This window comes from Sardina pilchardus, chromosome 1, assembly GCF_963854185.1.
Source record: "Sardina pilchardus chromosome 1, fSarPil1.1, whole genome shotgun sequence".
NCBI classification, from domain to species: domain Eukaryota; kingdom Metazoa; phylum Chordata; class Actinopteri; order Clupeiformes; family Clupeidae; genus Sardina; species Sardina pilchardus.
In genome coordinates, this window is record NC_084994.1 from 19,133,756 (window position 1) to 19,157,977 (window position 24,222).

A 24,222-nucleotide genomic window follows, 5' to 3' on the forward strand; every position below is an offset into this window, starting at 1 on the left:
TCATGGTTTAGATATAAAATATAACCTAAACATTCTCTGATAACTTTGATTTGTTAAGGTTTGCTTCCCAGCATGCATTGCAAATATTAGTTTTGAATTTTGAAACAATGTGGTTGGGACTCAGCTAACCTACTTCACTGATGTTTTGAACAATAACATTAGCCTACTAGATATGACCATTGACTTAGTAATTTATTAGGGGGGGAAAACACCGTAGTCGTGAAAGTATCAGACCTAAGCGGGTATAAAAATCCAGCTAACTAATTTTCTACTTAATCACCTGGACGTGATCATCATTCTACAAGCCGCATTCACAGGTAAAATAAATGTGTGTAATATATTCAAATAATGTTCGTAATTGCTAAAAATTACTGTAGGTAGGTCAATAGCTGCTTAACAATAATGGACAGGTGTTTCACTCCCATGAAAAATCGACGAACGCAATATAATCCGTGACAATACTCCTTGGGGGAAAATGCTAAACGGCACAGTAAGTCGGGTGAAAGTCGTGATAATTAGATTTTTCCTCTTTTTACGTCGCGGTGACAAATACGTTCTTTAAAATGCTCTGAATCATCGCTGGGACGTTATCTTGTTTGTTGGGAGCAATCTTAGCCCTTATTAGCACCAGATCAGTAAAACGGATCCAAAACAATTTTGGACCGATGTGTGTTTGGACGCCAGATCAGGTCCACTATTCAGATCCGTGCCGGATGTCGTGGTAGGTGTGTTTTGCTATCTGGGACGGACCTGGACGAGTGCAAGTTCATATCTGCCGCAGATCCGTCAAACGGATCCAAAACAATTTTGGACCGATGTGCGTTTGGACGCCGGATCAGGTCCATTATGCAGATCCGTGCCGAATGTTGTGGTAGATGTGGCCCAGTTCCGTCCCAGTGTAGTTTTGCTATCTGGGATGCCATCTTCCTCCACTGGCACCACCTCAATTTGCATCTGACAGTAGTGCCTTTCATCTGTGTTGTCTACGCACTAGGTCACATTACAGTAGGTGAGTGACACCATTTCACAACTGAAGAACAAAAGTCGGCTGTAGACACGGCTGTCCACACTTGCTCCCCAAAAGGAGTTTTCATGGGATTACTTGAGGGTGGTTGATCATCTGGTCGATAAGAAAATGAATGTCCTTAAATTTACATGTAAGTATAGAGATGATAGTAATTATTCAGATTAGTAAACGATGCAACAGACTAATACTTTTTACATTGTATGTATGCATGCATGTGTATATTTTATAATTTATTTGTTTTATGTCTCTCAGTTGATTTAAACAAATGTCCTCGTATCCTTTTTTGCATTTGCTTTTCTTATTTGTTTTGCATCCTTTTCTTTTTAATTGTTCTGTGTCATTGCGACAATGAGGTCTGTTCTTATACTTGGCAGTTCTCGTCCTGGATGGAGTTTTATTTGTGTCCGCACATCTTGATTACTGTACCTGACCATGCCAAGCAGTCCACTTACTAGTAGCAGTCTTGAGAATAGTGACCCTGCAATAGTCCTAGTCATTGCAAAATCATAGTCTGTGTGACTAGAACATCTGTGACTTGCTTTTACGTGTGAAAGGGTGTGAGACTGTGGTCTTTACAAATATTTTCAAAGTTTTCTGATGTATTGGTAGTAGGGCTGTCAAAATGATTTAGATTAATTAATCACAGAGTATGTAATTAATTAGATTAAAAAATGTAATCGATTGACAGCCCTAATTGGTAGCATTATTTGTGCTGTGTCATTGTGACTGTGAGGTCTGTATTGATCCTTTGGCAGTTCTCATGATCTTTCGTGTCCTGGATGGAGTTCCACGTGTGTCAGCACCAACAAGCAGTCCCACTACTTCTGCAGGTGAACCCAATTTACCAGCTACACCTGTTAGACTGAGACAATCAGCTACTCCAACAGGTCATCTTGCTCCAAAATGATATGTGTGAGGTGAACTGAGACGTTTTCAGATTATGGACTGGTATGCAGGACATTCATTAAAGGCCTATTCGGACGGGATTAGTTTAATGGGGTGACATCAGGGGCCCGTTGCACAAAAGCAGAATTAAGACATCCGGGATAAGTTACTGAGCTGCGCTCAATGAATCCAAAACAAGAGCATACCCATGGAGGTATTATATATAACTGGAGAGCGTGACTAAGTCCCGCCCTCCATACAAATGAATAGCCGATGCTAGGCTAGTAAATCCGGCCAATTTTCGTCAACGCCATATTGAACACTGGAGCTCCGATCCAGCGCCAGTCGGCTTTGACCATGCGCAAAGATCCAAAGCTGGAAATGACGCATGGACCTACATTGATCTTTATTGGACATTCTGTAAAAAGAGAGTCATCTTCCAGTTCAGAGGGTGGCGATAATGCACATACCTTGCTTGCCGCGTAACAACAAGCAGAAAAAGTTGCTCGGGAACGCACCAAGGGGGCAGCGAACGTTCTGAGAGTGTAGACAGTATGGCGGCCGCCATGCTAACGAGAAGACCGTGGCTAGCTGGCCATTCCATTGAATCCTATGGGGCGTAAGCGCCACTTTGACATCAAATTACGTTAGAGCTGAAGCGTTTTAAGCCTTTATATGAACATTTTCTATTGTCGGGGTACATACTACATTGTGAAATTGACATAATAATCTCGTAACTGTCTTATCGGCTGAGTAATTAACGTTTTTCGAAAGTCAATGCTAAAGTGTTAAAGGCGCATGCGTCCAGCGAGAGTAAAGCGTCGCCATAGGTCAGACTCGGTCAGACTACGTGCCTACGTCACATGTACGACATCTGAGCCTGCGCAGGAGACCTATGACGGAATAAGAAGACCTAAAAAAACCGTTGAAATTTGCTTCCTCGGTCTCTGCTGCCGTCTACGTGATAGCTCTGTCCATATCTTTTACTGTCTATGGAACGCACACCTGTGAGTCCAGTGGAGTGTCGCACGGAGTAATGATTGGCTGTAGGTACCCGTCCACCAACATGTACGCGCATGAGAGCTCGTGCCCAACACGGATTTTCGTGCACGGAGCTGGTTCTAAATGCTCCATGAGGCGCCATAATTGAAAATGGCGCTTGCTAACTTGCCGAAGCTAATCAACACAGCCTTGACCCCCTGAGCATACCGGCTTAATTGGTTGCACAAAGACCAATCCAGGATGAGCAGACACGGATTCATCAAGCCAGGTGTAAGTTATTCGGTATGTGTGCCCATTCTCGTTTCTCCCCCAAATAACTCACGGTTGGAATAAAGACGCGAAAAATAGCGTCTTGCACACAAAGTGAACAGCCACTTTTGATATAGACTAACAACAAGGTAAAGTTTTACTTTTTTGGATGGGGGATCATGATTATTTCTGTTACATAGCGGGAGTAGGTGTGGCAGATCAACTGAATGCAAATTTACGTATGCACCCACGTGTGAGAGCTTCCTTGTCTCGGCACGCAACGTCATAAGAAAGGGCTTTGCCACGGCAAAGATGCACAAAGTATGTTCTAAAAGCCGAATTAGTTGAAAACACCTTCGAAAAATGTCCCCTCCACTTCCAATCAACTACTAGAGCAGGCTATTCATCAAACACCCATCAAAAAAGAAGCAATAAACAACGAGTAGGCTATGTTATTAATTACATGTATAAGGCCACCATAATTTAAATGACATCCATGGTATTAGGCAGACATTCTGCTATGTTTTGCGAGTAGATGCAAGTGGCAAATAATATATAAATGGAATACAGCTCTTTAAAAAAAAATAACATGGAGGTCTGATTTGAATGACAGCTAGCTGAACCAATCAGATAATGTAATTACCATTAGAATCAACCATGGAGGTGTTATAAGAACTGGAGAGAGGGACTAAGTCCCATCCCCATTCATTTCAATGGCCCATGCTAGGCTAGCTACTTCAGCCAAAAAAGTTTGAAATTGGCCGCAGCCATCTTTGAGAAAATGGCGTTCCATGGGTGTTCATTTCCGTCACCAGCTAGAATGAGCCAATTAGGTTCCACGTTACAACGAGACAACATAAGGTACATCGTTGATGAAGATTGGAGAGTGAGAGAAGGTGTTTGTGAACGCGCTCCTATCGTTACAGGCGCAAATGTATTTAATTATTTGAGTTGGGATGGTGGTGGAGAAGTTTGCCTCTTGTCTCGAAATCCTATAATGTGATATTCATATGTCATGATATAATAAACATGGCGAGTCAATATTGAGCAAGAATTCACTTAGCATACACATAAATATGATCCCCACAGTAAATGATTTGAACTGACTGTAGCCTAGGATGTTATGTGCGCAATAGGCTGTCTACCCGACGAAAATGACTCTTAATAAGTAGACATGGGATGTAAGAAACGTGTGGATACCTGGCCCCGTATTCACAAAGCATTTTATCTTACCACTAAGAGTACTCCTAAATCGCGCTAGAAGATTTTAGTTAGGAGTTTTCCCTTAAAAGTTATTCACAAAGCCTTTCAGACCTACTTTTAGTAAGGAGAAACGCCCACTCCTAAACTAAAAGTGAGTCTTCGTTGCTATGGTTGACGTCATTACTCATGCACAAGCTTGATGAAAGTGACCACCTTGATTGGCTGGTGATTATAACGCGGGAATGATGGCAAAATCCTCCCCTAGGCTACGATGACGAGTTGAGTGACAGGTGTCAGGTCGTAGCTGGTGAGAATGCGTGCGCTATGTCGGACTGTGAAGGATGGATGGAAGATGATGAATAAATGGGTATAGCCTAAATTAATAAAGAGTAGGCTAAAGCAAATAGCCTAGGAGCATAATGAAACACGGACTGGAGCAGTAGCTTATATTTGCAACATGGTTTAAATGAATCTGTATGAAAGCACGTAGCCTACATTCGCGAAGAGGATAAACAATTTAATTTAATTTAGCCCTACAACGACACGTTACATTTAGTTTACATGCAGTGGTGTTTTTTTGATTGTCGGTGGCGTTATTGCATCTCTTAGTTGCAATGCACAATGATTCCCTCGCATGACAGCTCCTGTAACCGCACGGTCATTTCACTACATCGCGACGTGAAATGCCACTAAAAGCGGTTTGTGAATAGGTCTTACTGAGTTAGGAGTCCTCTCGACTTCTTTTAAGCTGTCCTAGACTTAGGAGCTACTTTTAGGCTTAAAATGCTTTGTGAATTACTTTTAGTGAGAAAAATTAGGAGTCCTAAAGTTAGGAGTGACACGCCCATTATTTTTAGGAGTTTCTCCTAAATTCGCCAGTTAAGAGCTACTTTTAGCCCTAAAATTCGTTGTGAATACGGGCCCTGATATGCTATTTGTGCTGCACCCAGTGTGAATTTGCAGCTTTCTTCAGGAAAAGGGTGTGCATACATGCCTTGAAAGTGTTTTGTGTTTTCTACCACAGCATTGGCAAGAGCTGTTTCCACACAATAGCCCTGCTTATTCATAAGACCCACCAGTTTTTTTAAACTTGTATCATGGCAAACAGTCAATTGCACAGCCAGCAGCATTGAAAAGGTTCTTGAGGTATTGAGGAATGAGGCGTTTTCTGCTATTATTTTAAATACTTAATAGTTACTTTTTTTATCAGGAACTTTTTTAATAATAAAGGGCTAAAACCTTAATACTCCATAAAGGATAGCTACTATTATACTGTAGTGAGTAGGCTATTGGCAAAACCAATTGCCATTTTTATGTTGAGCCGGCAGGGGGCTTAGTTTAAAAAGTAACTAAGTTCGCACACACATCACAGATTCACACGCACAGATAAACACACTTCCACGGATTCCACACACACACACATGCGCACACGTGCACATTCACACACACAGACAGACACACACACATCTTTCTACAAGCAAACTCACACATGCACACACTCATATACACATGAGCTGCAAGAGTAGGATATATATACATACAGTATATTGCACAAATCGGAGATACAGGAAAGTTGACAAGCGTAATTCGTTTTGGAGAGAATGTGCAGAACTGAGCGGCGGTCATATTGTGTACCGCTATGCGGTGCATCTAGTTCTATGCAATGCTTATGATCACGCACCATCTCCATACCTAAATCTGGGAAACGCGGCCATTGTCAGTCTCTGTACACTATGCAACAGCACGCTAAGCTAAGCTCTGCTATGCTTCATAGCCCTATGCTACATCATGTAATGCTCCTCAAGGAGATGGTAAATCATGCATTATAATTAAGACAGCCCTTACTTTTCCTTTTTAAACTGTGGTTCTCCTCTGTGAGATGGTGTAATCTGCTATGCAATGCTAAGCTATGTTATGATCACCCATCTCCATACCTAGACCCCTGTGAGCAGTACACCAACATCTCTGACCCCTGGAGGAATCGTGGCTTCTTGTCCACTCCCTCTCAACTCCAGCTGAAGGACGACTCGGACCTGCAGGAAGGCTGGTACCGCTTTGTCGGTGTAGGGGGCGACATCCTGGATTTCGCCAGCATTCCAATCCCATCTTTGGCAGAGCAGCGTCTCGGATATTGTTCCTTTGGATCATACACTCCTACAGTCACAAACATACAACTGTGTGCAGGAGCGATCAGTAATGGAAGTGTGGATGTTAGAGTCTGTTCATCTGCATACTATGTGCACAAGCTCAGACCCACCTCCAGCAATCAGATTTATGCCACAAGTAAGACAATAGTATCTTCATGACAGCCCCGTAGTTTTATTTTATCTTTTAAAACTACTGATATGCAGATAGACTCCCTGGCTCACTGAATCATGCCTTAAAAGATGATTTGTGAAAATAGGCACTGTTTTGGAGTGTTAGGTGACAACACACTGAGGTATAATCTGTAATGTCAGACCTGCAACCTCTCTTCATTGTCTGGCCCTAAACCATAGCTCTGTGCCTCTAGGCCATCAGAGATGCATGGAGTCCTCTTGTGGTCAGTTTGCCCAATGCGGTTCATTGGGAGCCTGTGTATGCAAGCCTGGATATGAGATGCCCAAAGGACTTCTACCAACAGGAGACACATACAGATGCACAGGTGAGAGAGAGTGAGAAAATGTAAGATCTGTGTATTAGATGTTTATTATGACCGCCGCTAGCGTAGCTAGCAAAGCGGTCATATAGTTGTTGTCAAAGTTTTTTATTTATTTATTTTTTTTTTATTCTGTCATCGATTCTGAATTTTCCGTCAACGATTCCGGGGGCACATGAAAGTTGGTGGGCATGTAGCCCCAGTAGACTTCTGCGGAAAAATTTCGTTTCGTCCCTGGAGGTCACTCCACCCCCGCGCTGCCCCCGCCTGAAGCCCAAAAAATGCAGTTTTTTCTACATAACTACCTGAACCGTGGCACCAAGGATGACAAAATATTTATGGTATGTTGGTCTCAAGAGCTCGCATCAACTTAGCTTATAACCAGTCATTTGTGATTTGCACCCCGATGGTAAAAATTGAAAATGCAATGTGATATTGCTTTTATTGCCCCTATCTTCAGATGAGATGTTATGAACTGCACCAAATTTCATGTGTATGATTAACCTGACACCCTCTTGGAGTATGCCAAGTTTTGTGGAATTTCATCCATGGGGGGCTATAAAATAAATGGATTTATGTGTACATTCAGGACTGTATACCCATCGGCCTGTAGATGGTGGTATTAACCCTCTGGAGTCTAAATCCCCCCCTGGGGTTTTGAAAAACAGTTCCAAACATCTCAATCTCTACTAGTTTTTGTCCTAGAAACATATAAGTGACACCATTAGAAACCTTTAATCAACTCGTTTCCAAATATGTATGTTTTAAAAGAAAATGGTTGCTCTGGGTGCAACAAACATGCAGGAACACACACACACACACACACACACACACACAGACACACACACACACACACACACACACACACACACACACACACACACACACACACACACACACACACACACACACACACACATCTTTGAGTTTGTTTTGTAAGATGCAGCACTGTGTGAGACCACCGGAGCTGAGAAGTGAGTGTGTGTGTGATGTACTAGAGCCTGTGTGTCTGTGGGTGCGTTTCTGTGTGCCCATCTGTGTGTTTGCATGTGTGTGTATATGTGTGTATGTGCATGTTCTGTGTGTATTCTGTGTGTGTTCTCTTTCTTTCTCTCTCTCTCTCTGTCTGTGTGTGTTCTGTTTTATCTGTGTGTATGTGTGTGTTCTCTATTTCTCTAGTTATGTAGGAAAAACTGCAATTTTTGGGCTTCGGGCGGGGGCAGCGCGGGGGTGGAGTGACCCTCAGGGACGAAACAATTTTTTTCCGTAAAAGTCTACTGGGGCTACATGCCCACCAAGTTTCATGTGCCCCGGTGTTACGGTGTCCCGGGAATCATTGACGGAAAATTCAGAATCGATGACGAAAAAAAAAAAAACTTTGACAACAACTTTATGACCGCTTCGCTAGCTACGCTAGCGGCGGTCATAATGATAGTCTTGCACACTGCACTGTTTGTAACAGTAACTTTAGCATTGCCCATGGTGGATTAAATGATTGCGAAATATTTATTGAGGTGAGTTTAACAAGTGTAATTTCATTGGCATATTATTCAGGCCTATAGTAGATGGCTAAATGGCTACAGTAGAAGGATACACAAAAAGCCCAAACTACCAAAATCTTCATATTTTATTACCACAGTTTCTATCTACAGTGAGGAGAAAATGTATTTGATACCATGCTAAAGTTGCCTAAAAAGAGGAATATAAAATCGTCATTTGACAATTGATCTTAATGTCTTAATTCAAAAATTGAGTAAAAATAAAACCGCTAAGTACGCCAATTTTCTTTGTGATGGAAGAATGTTTCGTAAATAAATAAATGTTCTTCCTAAATGCTAGGGGGAAGTAAGTATTTGACCCCCAATGTAACCCTATGGGAATTCAACACATAGGGTTAACATAGGGGCGGGCAGATTTTTATTTTTTAAGGCCAGCTATTTTATGGATTCAGGATATTATGCATCCTGATAAAGTTCCCTTGGCCGTTGGAATTAAGATAGCCCCACATCATTACATACCTTTCACCATAGCTAGAGATTGGCATGGTGCTTTTTCCAGTAGGCCTATTAGCCTGTTTGATGCTCATTGAGCTCAATGCAAATCAAACAGGCTAATAGGCCTACTGGAAAAAGCACCATGCCAATCTCTAGCTATGGTGAAGGGTATGTGATGATGTGGGGCTATTTTAATTTCAAAGGCCAAGGGAAATTTATCGGGATGCATAATATCCTAGATCCATGAAATAGCTGGCCTTTAAAAATAAAAATCTGCCTGCCCCTATGTTAACCCTATGTGTTAAATTCCCATAGGGTTACATAGGGGGTCAAATACTTCCTTCCCCTAGCATTTAAGGAAAACATTTATCTATTTACGATACATTCTTCAATCACAAAGAAAATTGGTGTCCTTGGCGGTTTGATTTGTACTAATTTTTTGAGTTAAGGCATTAAGATCAATTGTCAAATGATGATTTTATATTCCTGTTTTAGCAGGGTATCAAATACATGTGCTCCTCACTGTATAGGCCTCTCTTATACTGACTAGACATTATTGAACAAACATAGGCTATTCATCTGTATTTCAGTATCTCAGTAGATTAAAGTATTTTTTAGATACCTCCCTGAAATTACTTTTTGCAGGTTGTGATGTCTTCTATATATTGTTGACGTTACTGTTAAAATGGCGTAACTGTTAAATTCCAATATAGTGAGTAGGCTATTGGCAAAACCGATTGCCATTTCTATGTTGAGCCGGCAGGGGGCTTAGTTTAAAAAGTAACTAAGTTCGCACACACACATCAACAGATTCACACGCACAGATTAACACACTTCCACGGATTCCACACACACACACACACACATGCGCACACGTGCACATTCACACACACAGACAGACACACACACACATCTTTCTACAAGCAAACTCACACATGCACACACTCATACTGTATACACATGAGCTGCAAGAGTAGGAGATATATACATACAGTATATTGCACAAATCGGAGATACAGGAAAGTTGACAATCGTAATTAGTTTTGGAGAGAATGTGCAGAACTGAGCGGCGGTCATATTGTGTACCGCTATGCGGTGCATCTAGTTCTATGCAATACTTATGATCACGCACCATCTCCATACCTAAATCTGGGAAACGCGGCCATTGTCAGTCTCTGTACACTATGCAACAGCACGCTAAGCTAAGCTGTGCTATGCGTCATAGCCCTACTGTATGCTACATCATGTAATGCTCCTCAAGGAGATGGTGAATTATGCATTATAATTAAGACAGCCCTTACTTTTCCTTTTTACACTGTGGTTCTCCTCTGTGAGATGGTGTACTATGCTATGCAATGCTAAGCTATGTTATGATCACCCATCTCCATACCTAGACCCCTGTGAGCAGTACACCAACATCTCTGACCCCTGGAGGAATCGTGGCTTCTTGTCCACTCCCTCTCAACTCCAGCTGAAGGACGACTCGGACCTGCAGGAAGGCTGGTACCGCTTTGTCGGTGTAGGGGGCGACATCCTGGATTTCGCCAGCATTCCAATCCCATCTTTGGCAGAGCAGCGTCTCGGACATTGTTCCTTTGGATCATACACTCCTACAGTCACAAACATACAACTGTGTGCAGGAGCGATCCGTAATGGAAGTGTGGATGTTAGAGTCTGTTCATCTGCATACTATGTGCACAAGCTCAGACCCACCTCCAGCAATCAGATTTATGCCACAAGTAAGACAATAGTATTTTCATGACAGCCCCGTAGTTTTATTTTATCTTTTAAAACTACTGATATGCAGATAGACTCCCTGGCTCACTGAATCATGCCTTAAAAGATGATTTGTGAAAATAGGCACTGTTTTGGAGTGTTTGGTGACAACACACTGAGCTATAATCTGTAATGTCAGACCTGCAACCTCTCTTCATTGTCTGGCCCTAAACCATATCTCTGTGCCTCTAGGCCATCAGAGATGTATGGAGTCCTCTTGTGGTCAGTTTGCCCAATGCGGTTTATTCGGAGCCTGTGTATGCAAGCCTGGATATGAGATACCCAAAGGACTTCTACCAACAGGAGACACATACAGATGCACAGGTGAGAGAGAGTGAGAAAATGTAAGATCTGCGTATAAGATGTTTATTATGACCGCCGCTAGCGTAGCTAGCAAAGCGGTCATATAGTTGTTGTCAAAGTTTTTTATTTTTGTATTTTTTTTTATTCTGTCATCGATTCTGAATTTTCCGTCAACGATTCCGGGGGCACATGAAAGTTGGTGGGCATGTAGCCCCAGTAGACTTCTGCGGAAAAATTTCGTTTCGTCCCTGGGGGTCACTCCACCCCCGCGCTGCCCCCGCCCGAAGCCCAAAAAATGCAGTTTTTTCTACATAACTACCTGAACCGTGGCACCGAGGATGACAAAATGTTAATGGTATGTTGGTCTAAAGAGTTTGCATAAACTTAGCTTATAACCAGTCATTTGTGATTTGTACCCCCATGGTAAAAATTGAAAATGCAATGTAATATTGCTTTTATTGCCCCTATCTTCAGATGAGATGTTATGAACTGCACCAAATTTCATGTGTATGATTAACCTGACACCCTGTTGGAGTATGCCAAGTTTTGTGGAATTTCATCCATGGGGGGCTATAAAATAAATGGATTTATGTGTATATTCAGGACTGTATACCCATCGGCCTGTAGATGGTGGTATTAACCCTCTGGGGTCTAAATCCCCCCCTGGGGATTTGAAAAACAGTTCCAAACATCTCAATCTCTACTAGTTTTTGTCCTAGAAACATATAAGTGACACCATTAGAAACCTTTAATCAACTTGTTTCCAAATATATATGTTTTAAAAGAAAATGGTTGCTCTGTGTGCAACAAACATGCAGGAACACACACACACACACACACACACACACACACACACACACACACACACACACACACACACACACACACACACACACACACACACACACACATCTTTGAGTTTGTTTTGTGAGATGCAGCACTGTGTGAGACCACCGGAGCTGAGAAGTGAGTGTGTGTGTGATGTACTAGAGCCTGTGTGTCTGTGGGTGCCCATCTGTGTGTTTGCATGTGTGTGTATATGTGTGTATGTGCATGTTCTGTGTGTATTCTGTGTGTGTTCTCTTTCTTTCTCTCTCTCTCTCTGTCTGTGTGTGTTCTGTTTTATCTGTGTGTATGTGTGTGTTCTCTCTTTCTCTAGTTATGTAGGAAAAACTGCAATTTTTGGGCTTCGGGCGGGGGCAGCGCGGGGGTGGAGTGACCCTCAGGGACGAAACAATTTTTTTCCGTAAAAGTCTACTGGGGCTACATGCCCACCAAGTTTCATGTGCCCCGGTGTTACGGTGTCCCGGGAATCGTTGACGGAAAATTCAGAATCGATGACGAAAAAAAAAAAACTTTGACAACAACTTTATGACCGCTTCGCTAGCTACGCTAGCGGCGGTCATAATGATAGTCTTGCACACTGCACTGTTTGTAACAGTAACTTTAGCATTGCCCATAGTGGATTAAATGATTGCGAAATATTTATTGAGGTGAGTTTAACAAGTGTAATTTCATTGGCATATTATTCAGGCCTATAGTAGATGGCTAAATGGCTACAGTAGAAGGATACATAAAAAGCCCAAACTACCAAAATCTTCATATTTTATTACCACAGTTTCTATCTATAGGCCTCTCTTATTTGGTATACTGACTAGACATTATTGAACAAACATAGGCTATTTATCTGTATTTCAGTATCTCAGTAGATTAAAGTATTTTTTAGATACCTCCCTGAAATTACTTTTTGCAGGTTGTGATGTCTTCTATATATTGTTGACGTTACTGTTAAAATGGCGTAACTGTTAAATTCCAATATAGTGAGTAGGCTATTGGCAAAACCGATTGCCATTTTTATGTTGAGCCGGCAGGGGGCTTAGTTTAAAAAGTAACTAAGTTCGCACACACACATCAACAGATTCACACGCACAGATTAACACACTTCCACGGATTCCACACACACACACACACACATGCGCACACGTGCACATTCACACACACAGACAGACACACACACACATCTTTCTACAAGCAAACTCACACATGCACACACTCATATACACATGAGCTGCAAGAGTAGGAGATATATACATACAGTATATTGCACAAATCGGAGTTACAGGAAAGTTGAGAATCGTAATTAGTTTTGGAGAGAATGTGCAGAACTGAGCGGCGGTCATATTGTGTACCGCTATGCGGTGCATCTAGTTCTATGCAATACTTATGATCACGCACCATCTCCATACCTAAATCTGGGAAACGCGGCCATTGTCAGTCTCTGTACACTATGCAACAGCACGCTAAGCTAAGCTGTGCTATGCGTCATAGCCCTACTGTATGCTACATCATGTAATGCTCCTCAAGGAGATGGTGAATTATGCATTATAATTAAGACAGCCCTTACTTTTCCTTTTTACACTGTGGTTCTCCTCTGTGAGATGGTGTACTATGCTATGCAATGCTAAGCTATGTTATGATCACCCATCTCCATACCTAGACCCCTGTGAGCAGTACACCAACATCTCTGACCCCTGGAGGAATCGTGGCTTCTTGTCCACTCCCTCTCAACTCCAGCTGAAGGACGACTCGGACCTGCAGGAAGGCTGGTACCGCTTTGTCGGTGTAGGGGGCGACATCCTGGATTTCGCCAGCATTCCAATCCCATCTTTGGCAGAGCAGCGTCTCGGACATTGTTCCTTTGGATCATACACTCCTACAGTCACAAACATACAACTGTGTGCAGGAGCGATCCGTAATGGAAGTGTGGATGTTAGAGTCTGTTCATCTGCATACTATGTGCACAAGCTCAGACCCACCTCCAGCAATCAGATTTATGCCACAAGTAAGACAATAGTATTTTCATGACAGCCCCGTAGTTTTATTTTATCTTTTAAAACTACTGATATGCAGATAGACTCCCTGGCTCACTGAATCATGCCTTAAAAGATGATTTGTGAAAATAGGCACTGTTTTGGAGTGTTAGGTGACAACACACTGAGCTATAATCTGTAATGTCAGACCTGCAACCTCTCTTCATTGTCTGGCCCTAAACCATATCTCTGTGCCTCTAGGCCATCAGAGATGTATGGAGTCCTCTTGTGGTCAGTTTGCCCAATGCGGTTTATTGGGAGCCTGTGTATGCAAGCCTGGATATGAGATGCCCAAAGGACTTCTACCAACAGGAGACACATACAGATGCACAGGTGAGAGAGAGTGAGAAAATGTAAGATCTGCGTATAAGATGTTTATTATGACCGCCGCTAGCGTAGCTAGCAAAGCAGTCATATAGTTGTTGTCAAAGTTTTTTATTTTTGTATTTTTTTTTATTCTGTCATCGATTCTGAATTTTCCGTCAACGATTCCGGGGGCACATGAAAGTTGGTGGGCATGTAGCCCCAGTAGACTTCTGCGGAAAAATTTCGTTTCGTCCCTGGGGGTCACTCCATCCCCGCGCTGCCCCCGCCGAAGCCCAAAAATTGCAGTTTTTTCTACATAACTACCTGAACCGTGGCGCCGAGGATTACAAAATGTTTATGGTATGTTGGTCTCAAGAGCTCGCATCAACTTAGCTTATAACCAGTCATTTGTGATTTGCACCCCCATGGTAAAAATTGAAAATGCAATGTAATATTGCTTTAATTGCCCCTATCTTCAGATGAGATGTTATGAACTGCACCAAATTTCATGTGTATGATTAACCTGACACCCTCTTGGAGTATGCCAAGTTTTGTGGAATTTCATCCATGAGGGGCTATAAAATAAATGGATTTATGTGTACATTCAGGACTGTATACCCATCGGCCTGTAGATGGTGGTATTAACCCTCTGGAGTCTAAATCCCCCACTGGGGATTTGAAAAACAGTTCCAAACATCTCAATCTCTACTAGTTTTTGTCCTAGAAACATATAAGTGACACCATTAGAAACCTTTAATCAACTTGTTTCCAAATATATATGTTTTAAAAGAAAATGGTTGCTCTGTGTGCAACAAACATGCAGGAACACACACACACACACACACACACACACACACACACATAAATACACACACACAGACGCATACCTACACACACACGCACCATTACATACACACGTACATCATCATCATCATCATCAACCGTTTTTTATTCAGGGAAAATTGACTGAGCATCAAGCTCTTTTACAGCAATGCCCTGAGTCACAAAACATATAACAACAATAATCAAAATAATAAAACAAGAAAAAGAAAAAGATACAAAAAGCAAATAATTAAACTGACACAAAATAGCCAGGTGCCAGACAGAGCGGCGTAATCGCACAGCGTTCCTGTACAGACATCAAGACAGACATTAGACAACCACTACAAACAGCGCATTTTACGTGCACAGAACCCATACACAGACAGTGCCGAACGGAGTGGCGTAATCGCCAGCGTACCCGTGGCAACAAAGAACAAACAAATTTACAAAATAACAAGACACAAGACAAAAGATGCCGGACGGAGCGGCGTAATCGCCTGCGTAGGCTACCCGATGGACACCAAGACATACATACAAAGACATACAAAGACAGACACCAAACAACAATTAACATATAATAAAATAACATGGATTAAGATATAAGACAGACAAACAAACACAAATCAAATAAATAAATAATAAAAGCAAACAAAATGAGAAAAGTCCACGCCAACTTAGTCCAAATCTACTGCATCAGTAGACGGCCGAGAAAAGTCCCAGGGCAATAGATGTTGCACAGTCCCGTAGCTGATCAGACCAACCCGGCGGAATTCGCTAGGCAGAGCGCAGGCAGGCCGTCTGGAGAACACCAGAAGCTGAGGCACAAGCAGCAGAAGCACCGAGCAGCCTGAAGTCGAGAGCGACCCTGCAGGTCAGCAGCATTTTGTCCCTGGCCTCCAACGTTAGCGCTGCTCGATCCAGACAGGCAGCAGCTCGATCGGCAGTCGCGGCAGCAACGCCCGCAGTTGGTATCGATCGCCCGCGGTTGGTAGCCATGGTCCTCAGCTCAGCTGTCCTGATCAGACGGTGAGGTGCAGCGCACGGATGGAGGATGTGAGAGGCCCAGGGCAAAAATCGTCAGCGGTCTTCGAGCCATAGCTAGGACTTTCACTGGTGGCAACAGCCAACTTGAAACAGCAAAATAAGGACTAAGGAAAGCGCAAAACTATCGAAAATACCGTTAATTAAAGAGTAAGAACATTTATCTAAACAAATAAGTACAAAAAATGAACAGAATAAAACATAAAATTACGAACATTACATCAAAACAAACAAAAATATGATGCCATACGGAGCGGCGTGTCTCGCCAGCGTCCCCGTAACCTAGCAACGTACATAAAACATTACACAAACACATACACACACACCTCACACACACACACATTTTTTCATCATTAATTAAATATTAGTTGTTTGCATATAATCTGTATGTTACTGTTTTAACAAATAGAAAACAATCTATTAACTAATATTGTATTAATATTTGTTAATAGTTAACTAAATGTATTTTTGGCACAAATTAAGTTATTTCTTCCATCATTAAATGTTAAATGCTTATTTACAAACTATATGTTAATATGAAAGTTAATGACATATTATTATTTAACTAATTGTTATTAAACTGTGATTCTACCTATCCCAATATGAACCATTCCTTATAGGACCCTTGAAGTAATTGGTTAAGCTTAATTAATATATTAGTAACATATAACTATCAGTATGGAGGACCCTTATAATAAAGTTGGTTAAGTGTAATTAATATATTAGTAATATATAACTATTAGTATGGGGGACCCTTATAATAAAGTTGGTTAAGCGTAATGAATACATTAGTAATATATAACTATCAGTATGGGGACCCTTATAATAAAGTTGGAACAGTAATTATTAATCATTTACAAATATTTATTATAACATTTATCAACGATAGCAAATATTTTACACTGGATCTCTCTCACTGGAAATGAATGATCTCAGCACACATTGTTGGGAAGGAGGATGAAAATGCTTTATTCATAAAGTCAAAGAACTCTCAAATAGCTTTTTGCTTTCTACTGGAACACTGACCACTGATGGTCCACCTGATGGTCTCCTGGAACACTGACCATGTTAACGCAGTCAATGATAGTTAAACTGATCAAAAAAGATTAACTAGAATGACAACAGAATGTATAAAATATTAAATAAACAGAGAAAGAGCAAGTGGGTTCAACCAGAGAGTGAGAAAAAGAGAGAAAGACAGAAAGTGTTAGTGAGGAAAGGACTTGGAAATGGAAATGTTGGTTTTGGATGGAGTTGATTAGGCTAAGTGGCGTCGGTTAGCACACCCGTGATCGAAGCAGTTTCTTCCTTTAATTTCTTTTATTGCGTTGCCTTCAACAATTGCCATACAACAATAAAGTTATGTGTGGTCTGTAAGGAACCAAAGAAGCCATCATTAGTAATACGGTCACTGTACCACATAATCACTGTCTAATAAACAAGGCAGGCCACATGTTAAACTAAGCACCCCATTTGCATCCAATGCTCATTGGCAATTTACTGTCACATAAAGATAGCCTAAATGAACTGAATAGCTGATATCTTTGTTATATTCTATGAACATAACCATATCTCAATCACACACACAACATAAGACAGGATACATGCATTGACATTACTAACCAAAGTGAAAGTATAGGCTACTGTAAATTTCCCTTAAGGCTAATCTCCGCTTAGCATAACGCTAAGTTAGCATTCCAAACGAGCATGACACACATCCATATCCCACCAACAACAGGCCCTACACATGACTCAGCCTAAGTATCTCGGTTACTTTCACTTACTTCGTGTTTTGCACGCACACAAGGTGTTCACACAACTCAAACTGTAGGCAATAGGCAGCAAACTCGTTCAGTGATATAATAGCTGCTAACATAATGGCATGGACTCCACCAATGCTGTAACTTAGGAAAACTAACATGAGGCTAAAGTACACAGGAGGACGTTTCTAGGCAACCACACTCTCTACAAAATAAGAGTCTTTCATACAGAGTGAGAGAGACAGAGCACAAGAAAGAGTTCGACAGAGAGTATGAGAGCGAAAGACAGAATGAGAGACAGGCAATAAAAACGGGCAAAAATAAAATACAAATAATAATGTCCTCTTTGCAGGATTGATTTGCACTGACTTCTTTAGTGTAGGCTAGTTTTCGCATCAATTTGCTAGCCTACATCTTTCAGGACCTTGGTGAACCTTGTGAGTTTCCAGTGTGAGAGACCCATAGCCTACTGATAGTTAGTTACTAATATATCAATTAAGCTTAACCAACTTTATTATAAGGGTCCTATGAGGAGTGGTTCATATTGGGATGAAGGCAGAAACACAGTTTAATAACAATTAGTTAATAATAATATGTCATTAACTTTTATATTAACATATAGCCTAGTTTGTAAATAAACATCTAACATTCTAATGTAAGAAATATAACTGTTAATTAGTGCCAAAACAACATTTAGTTAACTATTAACTAGAGGTGGGCATAGATTAATTTTCTTAATCTAGATTAATCTCACTGTAATCTTGAAATTAATCTAGATTAATCTAGATTAATTTTAGGTGCACCAGCGCAAAATTTAGGTACACCTTCATTTTTCATTGCATCGCCTTTAACGCTAAAAGGTCCCCAGCAAACAATTAACGTTCTGCTAACTTTCACTAACGTTAGCTTTTGGTTCCCCTATGGTTCGTTTTTCAGCAACCTACTAATAACGTTTAGAGAACGTTATCTCCAGGTTGTCAAAACAAATAACGTTCCCCTAACGTTTTTACAACTAAAGAAAAAAACGTTATATTCTGGTTGAATCCCAGCAAGCAAATAACGTTAGCCGCTGGTTCTCCTGTGGTTAGTTTATCAGTAACCTTCTAATACCCTGGAGAGAACGTTAGCTCCAGGTTATCAAAGTTTCCCGAACGTTATTACAACTAAAGAAAAAAACTTTATATTCTGGTTGCATTTCTCTTTTCACACAACGTTGCTACTTAGTTGTTTTTAGGTATCTTATTTGTATAACCATATCGGTATTCTCTGGTTATGTGCGTGGGGTTGATTGATGAAAATCGCCCCAGAGTTTCTATGAGTTTCCAATTGAACACGGCCAGCAGCCACACTGCAAAGTCGGAATAATTTGTTGCAAAATCGACATATAGCCCTATTCTATTCTTCCCCCCTCTGTTGGATTGATATTCGGCCGACCAAATAAGCCAGCCCGTCAGCTAAAGGGACCAGCGCGAGAAGCTAGGTTGAGAAACTTTCATCTCCGTGAGTTCTGGGGTGTTGGTGTTTTAGCAGACTCAACCTCGCTAACTTTAAGACATTTGGATAACACAGAGATAAAGTTACTCACGTAGGCTGGCTGTATGGTATCGATCACATTCTTCACATCGTTCTCCATGCACTTGTTCCATTAAGTCCAACAGGCTTTTAAAAAACACTGTACTGGGTAAACCGGGTGGAAGAGCTAGCTAGCCATAGTCCCAGGCAGACACACAACGATTTCATGCTAACTAATCTGACGAATAGTTTTGGATTAATCCATAATCGATTAGAGTGGCACCTGAAATGCATTCATGTTTTTAAAGCTTTATTTGTTATGAAAATATGATGATGAGGACTCCAATGAATTATTTCTCAAACGTTGAGACTGCATCTTAAACAGCACAATGTTCCCGGGGGAGAATTGTTTTATATTAACACGTAGTCCAAGTTATAGCCTATGTTACTGTGCTGTTCACTCAGCCTATCCCACAATTCCCAGTCCCAATTTAAAACAAAATAAACCAAAATCCATCATAATTCTGAACCGAGGACTTTTAATGGCATACGATGCAATAAAAACAGCCAGTTTTGAATGTTAAAACAGTGTGTTAGGCTAGCGCCTGCTCTGCTTATGTTTTGATCTGACTAATCGTTTATTATAGGAAAAGACACCGTAGACAAGAAAGTATTAGACCTAACCGCATTTAAATACTTAGCTGACACATTGCCATATTAACGGGTCGTATTCGTCGCAGTTCAGCAAGCAGCTAATGGTAAGTGAAGATTCATATACTAGTCATTGCCTTAGCCATCAAAGACGTTCGCTCTCCCAGGTTACAAATAGGCTGTCGTCGCAGACGGCGAGTGTGCAGCGAGCCATGCAAGGATGTCACGATAATTCTATATATTTTTTCCCCCTTTACACTTTGTTGCTGGGAGGTTAGGGGAACGTTAATGCAACCAAATATAGTAAAGTTCCCTAAAGGGTAGGAGAACGTTCTGCTAACCAAAATAAACAACCAGAAAAAAACGTAGTATTTTCGTCAAGAAAACTTTCCTGGGGAACCTTGTGGCAACTTTCGCAACTTTCAGGCAACGTTTTCCTAACCAGGAAAAAAACGTTCTAAAAACGTTCTCCTAACCAGAAATTGTTAGCTGGGTCACCTTTTTATTGCTGTCCTTTCATATAATGATTTTTTAACAACAAAAAGCCTAGAAAAAGCTTGATACACAGTAAGAGAATATTTTCTTTACAAAATTATTTATAGAAGCCTATTCTACATAGCCTACTGACATTTCTGATATTCATGACAGCACACTTCATGCAGATTGTAGCCTACTATTCATATTACAACTCTGCCTCTTTAATTCAGCTGTCTGCTTGAAACCTCAAAATGTAAACAAAGTAGCATAGTTGGCTAGTTTATCATAGTTTACTGGTTGGACTGTTCAGTTTCCCCACGTGTGTTTTACTGTAAGTTTCAATGTGGGCTAATACTTTTTCTCCTTTCGAGTTTTGGAGTTGGAAAACATTGGTATTGAGATTATCATCCAACTCATGCAAGAGTGACTTGAATGTAAGAGTTTTAATCAACTTTCTGCAGCAATGATGCTAACCGGAATTTATATTAATTTAGCTAACGTCTTCCATCATTGCTTTCACGATTGTGAATGTTTTATTTGGATTAAATGTGCATGTCGAGGGGCGGGTCGCGAGTGTCCATTGAGCGCGCACGGGAGAGTGAGGGAGAGGGAGGGGGAGAGAGAGGGAGAGCAAGAGAAAGCGGGCCAAGGAGAGGGGGATTACTTCTGTTTGGTAAAGTTGCACGCATAGTCTACAACGTGTGAAAGAAAGCAGCCGAGCAGCGTCAGGTGCACCAGTGCGACCTAGACTTTTTTCAGGCGCACTCTTAAACATTTGGCGTTCGCGCTAAAATATCAAGGTGAAAGTGATCTTAGCTTGCGTGACCCAGCTCCCATCCCAACTTTGAGAATAGATTAACGCCGATATTTTTTATATCGCCCGATAAGAGTTGCACGTTAACGCAGCACGGTAACGCCGATAACGGCCCACCACTACTATTAACACAATATTAGTTAATAGATTGCTTTCTATTTGTTAAAAACATTAACATACAGTTTATATGCAAACTACTAATATTTAATTAATGATGAAAAAAACATTAACTTGTGGCAAATAGATATTTTAGTAACAATTAACAAATATTAACAAAGGGTTAGTTAATGATTAGTTTGCTATTTATTAAGGACCCTTATTATGGAGTGTTACCGAAAACAATTCTTTCTACTTCAAAGTTGTCCATTGAATTGCATGTGACAAGGGGAAACATCTAATGACATCAAAGAATTCACTGAGGGCAGTGACGGAGAACGGTAGACTAGGCCTACTTTGCCTATGAATAACCAGATTACGCACCTTTACGCATGTCCTCCGCTTACTATGTGGATAAAGTTTAGTTCATCATGCACACCTCTGGATGGGTTATAAAAGCTGACTCTGCTGATATCATCAATAATAAAATCAGGATTAAGATCAGATCAAACAGCTCTGTGTCTACCGTAACATGTCCAAAATTAGCCTTTGTCTTTTAAGTGTCGGGAGGAGCACATCTGTCTACCGTGGAGCATAACCTAGAATTGTTTTTTAGACTATGCCTACTTAGCCTATTATGGGAAGACAATTACGTGAGTGAGGCTAATTTGTCATGTTATGTTGTTTAGTAGTTGTATTGGAAATCATGGCCTTATTGTAGTAGCCTAGTTGTTAATTTACGTCAACATTGTTTGAATTGTAGCAATGTGGCTAATCGCGATTAGCATAATTTTGGTTTAGCCCTCATCATTTTTTGCATTTAGATTACCAACCAACTATATCCTCTTTTTTATTGGCCTACTATGTTTGGATTAGATGTAGCTGGCAGTGCAGCAACCTGCCTTGACAAAAAAACTTGTAGGAGTGTATATGGGACTTGCATAAAGAATAGCTATAGTATAGAATATAGAACACAATAAAGCAATGTTGAGAAGAGCTAGTCTTATAGAGGAGCTGGTTGGACATTAGCTTATATAAAAAATAGTATTCCCATCATTTGTTTGTACTTGGCAGTAATTGTTTTGTCTATATTATTAGTGGTGTGCCATTATTTCACTGAAACCTTAGAATGTGTAGGCATGGGCTAATAGGCTATGTAGGCCTAAACAGCAAGTTTAGGGGGATTTTGCAATTTGCAAAAATCATTTTGGACAAAACAAAAAAAGGTTGCACTGGGTGTTCTCAGATGTCAGTGCCCAAACATTACTACAATAGCTTTTTTCGGCATACACTGCATGCTCAAGGTGCAATAGTTTGCCAAGATGATGATGATGGTACAGCAACTTTGACTCAGAGTAAAGGTACTGAACATCATGACCCCCCTACATTCACCGTAGTGACCATATATAGGCCTTCCTCCAAGATGCTCGATACCCATAATGCACCACCCCACGGCCACCGTCGCCACACTGCACACCTAAGCACACCTACCCCCCACTAGCTACGCTAGCGGCGGTCATAATGATAGTCTTACACACTGCACTGTTTGTAACAGTAATTTTAGCATTGCCCATGGTGGATTAAATGATTGCGAAATATTTATTGAGGTGAGTTTAACAAGTGTAATTTCATTGGCATATTATTCAGGCCTATAGTAGATGGCTAAATGGCTACAGTAGAAGGATACACGAAAAGCCCAAACTACCAAAATCTTCATATTTTATTACCACAGTTTCTATCTATAGGCCTCTCTTATTTGGTATACTGACTAGACATTATTGAACAAACATAGGCTATTCATCTGTATTTCAGTATCTCAGTAGGTTAAAGTATTTTTTAGATACCTCCCTGAAATTACTTTTTGCAGGTTGTGATGTCCTCTATATATTGTTGACGTTACTGTTAAAATAGCGTAACTGTTAAATTCCAATATAGTGAGTAGGCTATTGGCAAAAAACATTTTTATGTTGAGCCGGCAGGGGGCTTAGTTTAAAAAGTAACTAAGTTCGCACACACACATCAACAGATTCACACGCACAGATAAACACACTTCCACGGATTCCACACACAAGTGCTATCACAGTCTTGCTCACAAAACACAACAAACGCAACAAACTTTCAGTTTTGCACCTGTGGAACGCAAGGGCCGCGGGAATGCTCAGGGGTGTCTAAGCTAATGCGGCACGCCAAGCATACATCAGTTTCATAGATCCGGCCCGCCACACACTTAAGTTAATATGGGCTGTTTGCTATTTCTTTTTTCCAGCAACGACGTTGTGGTTAACATTACTGCAAACTGCTTTACACTCTTCTTAGAGATTGTTTACATTTACGATGTCAATATCAAAGCAGCATATTACATAGAGATGATAGCCTACTCTTTTAAATCTCTATTGCAGCAAATCAAATTCACGTTGTTACTCATAACGTAATTGGGAACGGGTTTGAGCGCGCATGAAAGGGAGAGATAGTGCCAGTGGGCTGTCATTGTTGATAACTGATATCTCCTTTTTATAAGAAATGTTTAGAAAGACGTTAAGAAAAAACACTCCTGATCACTTATAAACTGCAAGGGCACAGGCCGCACAGCCATATGCACAGTAGCCAATGAGTGGAGCCGGCAAGAGTCTTAAAGTGACAGTGCACCATTTGTAAATTAATTAAACAGCATTAAGCGTATTTATTAACGAATTTATTTTCTACAACAAAATTACTTCATGCAAAATTGTCTAAACCTAAAACTTGTCACTGTGAAATGAGTGAATTAGTGATGCGCGGGTCGGCCCGTAACCCGCG

The 24,222-nt window shown here is 40.9% G+C and overlaps 1 protein-coding gene across 1 annotated transcript in view; it reads left to right on the plus strand.

Annotated features, from left to right (window-relative positions):
• The window catches only part of LOC134077037 (adhesion G protein-coupled receptor E4-like), a 36,672-nt gene extending 23,017 nt beyond the window's left edge, over positions 1 to 13,655 (plus strand). Inside the window, exons 16-20 of the mRNA XM_062532400.1 lie at positions 6,319 to 6,649; positions 6,879 to 7,010; positions 10,393 to 10,664; positions 10,967 to 11,098; positions 13,575 to 13,655. Coding sequence (XP_062388384.1) covers positions 6,319 to 6,649; positions 6,879 to 7,010; positions 10,393 to 10,664; positions 10,967 to 11,098; positions 13,575 to 13,655 — 948 coding nt within the window. The remainder of the gene's footprint in view (positions 1 to 6,318; positions 6,650 to 6,878; positions 7,011 to 10,392; positions 10,665 to 10,966; positions 11,099 to 13,574) is intronic.
• The last annotated feature ends 10,567 nt before the right edge of the window (positions 13,656 to 24,222 follow it).